The 7,952-nt window shown below is 35.2% G+C and overlaps 1 protein-coding gene across 1 annotated transcript; it reads right to left on the reverse strand.

Annotated features, from left to right (window-relative positions):
• Positions 1-6,710: 6,710 nt before the first annotated feature.
• LOC142634836 (uncharacterized) lies at positions 6,711-7,364 on the reverse strand. Its single transcript, XM_075809090.1, has one exon. It carries the CDS (start codon positions 7,362-7,364, stop codon positions 6,711-6,713), a length of 654 nt encoding a protein of 217 aa, XP_075665205.1.
• Between the last annotated feature and the right edge of the window lie 588 nt (positions 7,365-7,952).

Here is a 7,952-nt window from a genome sequence, read left to right on the forward strand (position 1 = left end):
TATAGCAAATCTATGTTTATTTAGATGTTCATTTCTTTGAACCATCTTCAAGCTTTTGTTGCTTGCTTAATTCCTATTGATGTAAATAGTAAAGATCAAAATCTTATAGAAGCCAAGTTTATTGTTTCAGTTTGAGAAAAACATAATTTAATTATACTTTTTATGCAAAGCTTGAGACCAACATATGTACTTTTATGCAGGAGTGCATGAGGTTATGCCATGTGGTGTTCTAATTTTGTATTTAACATTTTTTTACCCTTTTTCATTAAGTTTTTTATTTTTTTATTTTTTTTATTGTTATTCAAAAGATCACATTAACTTATTTTTCTTATTATCTCATTAATTTCTTGAAATTTCACCACGCCTTTCTCCCTTCATCCGTGCCTTTTAACATGCCCACTGTTTTAGTTTTAAAAACAAAAGAAAAAAAAAACATTAAAGACTAATATAACTAACCAGATAAGGCCCTAGGAAGAGATAGAGAGACATGTAAATGTTGTAGATTGTTAAATGTAACGTAATTTTTTAGTATTACCAAAATAAAAGACCTAATATTAACAAAGCATTTGTAAGAAAGAGAAATAGAAGAATCTAAGGGGCAGCCACCATCATCATGCTAGCCTTCCACCACCATCAAGTTGCCGAAACTCCTACCGACAAATTTTTTTGTTGTTGCCTTTTGAGATGAATTCATTACTAACAAAAAAATCTATAACAATTCTGCTATAATATATGTACAACATTCTCCAAAACCATCTTACATAAAACATGACAATTTTATCCGTGCATCACACGGGTAACTTACTAGTTCTCTACAAAAGCTGTGGCTTTAGGATATTTATGTGAGTGAAGAGACTCTCCAAGATATCTTCTGTACTTACCCTTTTATCTCCGATTTTGATCTTATAAGATGTCAGGGACTAGAACATCTGGACATCGCTGCGTGTCATAATTTGAAAATATTATACTTAAGAGGTTTGAGCATTACAGATCAGGATCTTCACTTCATTATCTCTAGATTTCCCCGTCTTGAAATTTTGTAGGTCATTAGCTGTAATAAGTTAAAAAGTGTCAAGATTTCTGCGCAGGGGCTTAGGATGTTAACAATTGATAAATTTCATAGTCTAGAGTTTGAAATTTATGCTCTGAAATCTGTCGTCATTTCAATACCATGGCTTCGGCAATAAATTTCCCATGATATTTTTAAAGAATGCTCCATGTTCATTTGAACTTGATCTTACATTTTATACCATTCATCTAATGGACACTCTCTGGTTCCTTAAATTTAGTGAGACCTTTTTTACTTTGCCTGGATTATGAAGGTTACATTTAATTTTGAAGAATTGAGAGGAATGACCCTTCCTCCACCATTTGGACTGAAACTTTTGAGTCTAAATGTAAGCAGCAGAACACTAAATGTACGCAACAGAACACTGTCAATAAATTATGGAAGTTTTATGGATGGCTTGCTTTGGAGTTGCCGTCCAAAGGTTATTTCTTTGTCAATAGGTTTGGAGTTCCAGAGAAGTACATAACGGTATGATTGTTCTTCTACAATATTTTAGATTGTCTCTATTTGTATTTGACAAGTTAATTACATTTGAGTTGTTTGTTATTTAATGCATTTTAACACTAGTTGATAGATGCATTGGAGTTGCATTGCATGTCAGGTCATGAACATGTACAATTATGTAATATAAGTCTTGGTGATTAAAATATGGGGGAAATGAAAGTTGCTGAAGTGAAGTGCTTGATAATAGTTTGCATCATTCCTACACCCCCATTAGAGTCTGATAAAGATGCATCAAAGGAAAAGGAGCTAGATATAGAGAAAACAAGTCAAGGGAAAAAGGGTAGACAAAGATGCGCCAATGAGGAAGGAGCCTGATGAAGATAAGTTGTTAATACATAAGAATGATTTGGTGCGTGGCGTGATTGACAAGGCTCAGTTTGCTGAATATAGTTTGGTTCATACAGTGCACGAACGATCTATGGCTCAAATACTGCTGGTGCCCTGCTTTCTGCGTTAAGTCGCTTGTTTACCTCTTTTTTGCTGGCCAGCCAGCTTTGATCCTAATTTGCAAATTAACTCCCCATTGAACTTTCTCAATTTCTGTGGCAAGTTTGTTTTGATAGATGATTAAACTTGCATTATATAATCTGTATGATTCTGGTGCATGAGTTCACATGTGGAGTAGATGATCTTTTGTTAATGAACAAGAAAGACAATGAGAGGGAATAAAAACTTCATGATTGTGCCAAAGTTGGAGAAGAAGTTTATCTTAAGTTTGTTTATTACAAGGATAGTGTTAAAATAGGTATCCTATTGTTCACGAAGAAAAGCTCTATATCAAAACTTCTTGTTTCCTCTGCCAATGTGATACTAGCTTAATTTATGTGGTTGATAACTAGGAATAATTCTTGGATAACTAAAGATTGGCCGCGTGTTCAACCACAGAGAGTTGCTTGAGAAATCTCTATGTTTACTTCTTAGAAACAGTACAAATAGGCTTAGCTCTCTTTATTGACTGCATTATGCTTTGAACAGGTTAATTTCCAACAAATATCTTCTCATTTAGGCCAACAAGAGTTAGAAGGAAAACGAGTCCCTTGAATGATTTCTGGAAAGACTTTACCCTGCTTTCCTCCATAGGATTGTGCAGCTCGAGCTGGAGGCTTTAATATTGATCGGTTTCTTACTGGATTGCGTCCTCAAGTCTTTTACTTCCATTGCATGGCTGGTAATGAAGGGTAGGTGAAATTTTTGCCTCATCCATAAATCTTTCATTTCTAGTGGGAAGTTTTTTTTTTTTTTTTTTTTTTTTTTAAACTTATATTTAAAATGGTGAATTGATAAATGGTGCAATCTACCAATTGTAACCTATATATACATCTATAATATAATAACTTGTTATAAGAAGTTGTTGGAAATAAAACAAAATATTGACGGGCCTTTCCTCACTTACTCTCACAAATATCCACACACTACTTAGTGTATGGAAGAGACTCACACTCACAAATTAAATAAAGGGAGAGAGAGTGGAGAGGGAAGAGTTAGAACTCTTTAAGGTTTTGTATTTCTCTTCAACTCTTGCTTAGAACTTGACGAATGAATGGGTTTATATAGTACACCATCCAACCTTTAACTCTCACTACATTTATTTTCTAACTCTTACATTTATAAATCTCACACATAACTTCAATAAACTTCCAACTACATTAACTTATGAAACTCACTTATTTATGAAGGATTAATTACAAACAAGTTTAACTTCTAACACCCCCCCTTAAACTTGTTTTCTTGATTACTCCAAGTAAGGCTCGCAGCTTGTTAAATGTGTCATACTTGCGTGGTTTAGTGAGTATATCTGCAACCTGATCATGTGACTTCACGAACTCAAGATGAACTTCTTTTCTTGCAATACATTCTCGAATAAAATGATACCTTGAGTCGATGTGCTTGCTTCGGTCATGAAAGACTGGATTCTTTGCAAGAGCTAGTGCTGACTTATTGTCCACAAATATCTTTGTAGCTTCTTGAAACATCTGCAACTCTTTCAATAAACTTCTAAGCCACTTTGCATGACAAACACTAGAGGTAGCAGCAACGTACTCAACTTCACAAGTGGAAAGCGTCACGATTGGTTGCTTTTTGGACGTGTAAATGCAATATTACCCATATAGAATACAAAACCAGTAGTACTATTTCTATCATCCATATCTCCGGCCCAATCATTACCATTGTAGCCAACAAGTTTAAAATCTTTAGAGGGTGAATACAATAGTCCATAATCCAGTGTACCTTTTAAATAGCGAAGAATTCTCTTGGCAGTCTTCAAATGAGTCATCTTCGATGCTTCCATGTAATGACTAACTAGTCCAATGCCAAAAAGAATGTCTGGTCTTGTGCATGTTAGATACCTCAGACTTTCAATCAAACTTTTGAAGAATGTTGGATTAACCTTCTCTTCATCAACATGATTTGACAACTTTACTCCACATTCTACAGGGGTGCTAATTGGATTGGAATTTAACATCTCAAACTTCTTAAGAATATCCTTCGCATAACCTTCTTGGGAAATAAAAATCCCATCCTCTATTTGCTTCACTTCAATGCCAAGATAATAGGCCATAAATCCAATATCTGTCATTTCAAACTCCTTAGTCATTGCTTTCTTGAAGTCTTCAAACATACTTGGATTGTTGCCTGTAAAAATCAAATCATCTACATACAGACAAACAATTAAGATATCTCCATTTGTATGTACCTTATAATAAAGCGCATGTTCGTGTGGGCATTTAAAAAACCCATTGACCTGGAAGTATTTGTCAATTCTACTATTCCAAGCTCTTGGTGCCTATTTTAGGCCATATAGAGCTTTCTTTAACTTTAAAACTTTATTTTCTTGCCCCTCTACAACATAGCCTATAGGCTGCTCAACATAAAGTTCTTCCTTAAGGTAGCAATTCAAAAATGAGGATTTTGCATCCATTTGGAAAATTCTCCATTGATTCTGAGTTGCTAAAGAAATTAGCAATCTTATAGTTTCCAAACGAGCAACTGGGGCAAATACCTCATCATAATCAATACCTTGTCGTTAACTATACCCTTTTACTACCAATCTTGCTTTGTATCTCTCTACCTCTCCTTTTGCATTCTTTTTCAACTTGTACAACCATTTTACACCAATTGTCTTCTTTCCAGTTGGAAGAGTTGCAAGCTCCCATGTATCATTCTTCTTTATTGCCTTGATCTCTTCATCCATAGCATTTCTCCATTTTTTTTCTTGCACTGCTTCTTTAAATCCTATAGGTTCACAATCAGCAAATAGACAAAAAAGTGTTACATCATCAGTAATCTCTGTTAAATCATAAAGATCTTGGATACTTCTCATTTTTCTTAGTCTTTCACTAGAACTTCCTTCTAGTAAAGATGATGATGATGGACTTTCATGAATGGGAGATGATGCTGCTGGTGATGGAGGTGGAGTGGTAGGCTCTTCCTGGACTTCATTCCCCTGATCTTCCTCTTCAGATAGAGGAAAGAAATCATACTTCTCCTCTTCTTGGGTACTCCAATCCCATGTGCCTTTGTCGAATTCCATATCTCGACTAACAATGACTTTTCTAGTGCTCGGATTATAGAGCTTATAGCCCTTAGAGCTTGGATCATAGCCAATGAACACATCCTTCTTGCTTTTATCATCTAGCTTGGATCTCTCTTGATTTGGTACATGTGCATATGCAATGCTCCCAAACACACGAAGATGGGAAACTGTAGGCTTCTTCCTACTCTAAGCTTGTTGTGGGGTTTTTCCTTGTACACTTCTTGTGGGGCAACGATTGGACAAATAGATTGCACAATCTATAGCTTCAGCCCAAAATTGTTTAGGGATTTTCTTGCTCTTCAACATGCTTCTAGCCATATTAAGAATTGAACGATTCTTTCTTTCTACTACACCATTCTGTTGTGGTGACCTTGGAACTGTTAGAGGGTGGTGAATCCCATTTGCTTCACAAAATTCTTTGAATTCATTTGATGTGAATTCACCTCCTTTATCAGATCTTAAGGCCTTAATTTCATGACCACTCTGCTTTTCTACAAATGCCTTAAATTTCTTAAATGCACTAAATGCTTCAGATTTCTGCTTCAAAAAATATACCCACGTTTTTCTACTAAAATCATCAATAAAGAGAAGAAAGTAGTTACTTTTACCAAGTGATGATGGCTTGATAGGTCCACACACATCAGTATGAACAAGTTGCAATGGCTTGGTTGCTCTTGTACTAGCTTCTTTCGGAAAGCTTTTCCTTGATTGCTTGCCAAGGAGACATCCTTCATAAAGTTGGTTAGGATGCTCAATGGAAGGCAATCCTCTCACCATCTTCATCTTTGTCAACAACTGTAGTCCTCCAAAGTTTAAGTGCCCAAATCTTAGATTCCAAAGCCAAGAAGAATCTTTAAAACAAGCCTTCAGACATTTAATAGTATTAGTTTGAATATTTAACAAGAACATTCTATTTCTTGTCATAGACACATTAGCTATCACATTATTTCGATAATCCCTTATTAAGCAACTACGATCTTTCAACTGGATATCATAGTCTTTCTCAAGAAGTTGTCCCAAGCTCAAAATATTAGTTTTCATGCTTGGCACATAATATACATCAGAAATAAATTGATGATCTCCATTCTTTAAACTGATAAGAATTTTACCTATCCCCTTTACTGAAACTTTGGATGAGTCACCAAAGGTAACACTCTCGATCACCGATTCATCAATCTCCATAAACATCATTTTATTCCCACACATATAGTTGCTAGCAATAAAGTCAAGATACCACACACTAGTTTCTTCTTTGTCTTCTCCTTTGTATGCCAACAATAAAGTTGGCTCCACTTCTTCATTTTTATCTTCAACATAGTTAGCTTTCTCCCTAATAGTGTTAGCGACATTTTTACATTCAGAAGCATAATGCCCATACTTTTGACAATTATAACATTTGATATTAGTCTTATCATACCTTCTTCTATATGGTCTTGAGAAACTTCCTCTTCCACAATCTCTTGTGGATTGTGAACTTTGGCTTCTCTCTTCATAATTGGGAGAGTTTTGACCATTTCTTCCTCCAGATCCTCTCCTTCTACCATGTCCATGTCCTCAGCCTCTTTGGCTACTTTCACACCAACCTTTCTCATTCAAGGTGAGCTATGCTTGTAGGATTTGCTCCAAAGGCTCTTGCTTCTTCTTATTGAGCCTTTCTTCATGGGCTTGTAATGATCCCATGAGTTGGTCAATGGTCACTGACTCTAAGTCTTTTGATTCCTCAATTGCTACAACAATATAATCGAACTTAGAAGTTAATGACCGTAGAATTTTTTCTACTACACGGACATCATTCAAGTTCTCACCATATCTCTTCAATTGATTTACAATTGTCAACACCCTTGAAAAATAATCTGAAATAGATTCAGATTCTTTCATGTGCAAACCTTTAAACTCGCCTCTCAATGTTTGAAGGCGAACTTTCTTCACTTTATCAACTCCCGTTAGAGAGTTTTTAAGAATTCCCCATGCTTGCTTGGATGAAGTTGCATTTGCAACTTTCTCAAACATAGTTTCATCCAAACCTTGATAGATCAACGTAAGAGCTTGTTGATCTTTCTTTTGAGCTTTTTGCAAGGCTTCCTTTTGGTTTTGGGTCAAAGATTCTTCATCTTGTGACTCCACATAACCTTTCTCCACAATCTCCCACGCATCTTGGGATCCAAGCAACGCCTTCATTTGGATACTCCAAATTTCAAAGTTTTGTTTAGTAAGTCGAGGAAATTGGAATGACACCATCCCATTAGCAATATCCATTCTCACCACAAACCGATTAGCTCTGATACCACTTTGTTGGAAATAAAACAAAATACTGATGGGCCTTTCCTTACTTACTCTCACATATATCCACACACTACTTAGTGTATAGAAGAGACTCACACTCACAAACTAAATAAAATGAGAGAGAATGGAGAGGGAAGAGTTAGAACTCTTTAAGGTTTTGTATTTCTCTTCAACTCTTGCTTAGAACTTGATGGATGAATGGGTTTATAAAGTACACAATCCAACCTTTAACTCTCACTACATTTATTTTCTAACTCTTACATTCATAAATCTCACACATAACTTCAATAAACTTCCCACTACATTAACTTATGAAACTCACTTATATATGAAGGATTAATTACAAACAAGTTTAACTTCTAACAGAAGTAATGTGATTACAGTTTTGTTAGTCAAAAGGTTCATGCAGCTTGTACATGATTTCATGCACTTGGATTGCACTATATATCTTTGAGCTCTTCATTGGGTGGAATTCTTTTTTATCAATAGTGATTTATTCTGTAGTTATTTTAATTAATTACATTTATACTACTGATTGATTCATATATCCAGAAATTGAGA

This window comes from Castanea sativa, chromosome 5, assembly GCF_040712315.1.
Source record: "Castanea sativa cultivar Marrone di Chiusa Pesio chromosome 5, ASM4071231v1".
In the NCBI taxonomy this organism is placed as follows: domain Eukaryota; kingdom Viridiplantae; phylum Streptophyta; class Magnoliopsida; order Fagales; family Fagaceae; genus Castanea; species Castanea sativa.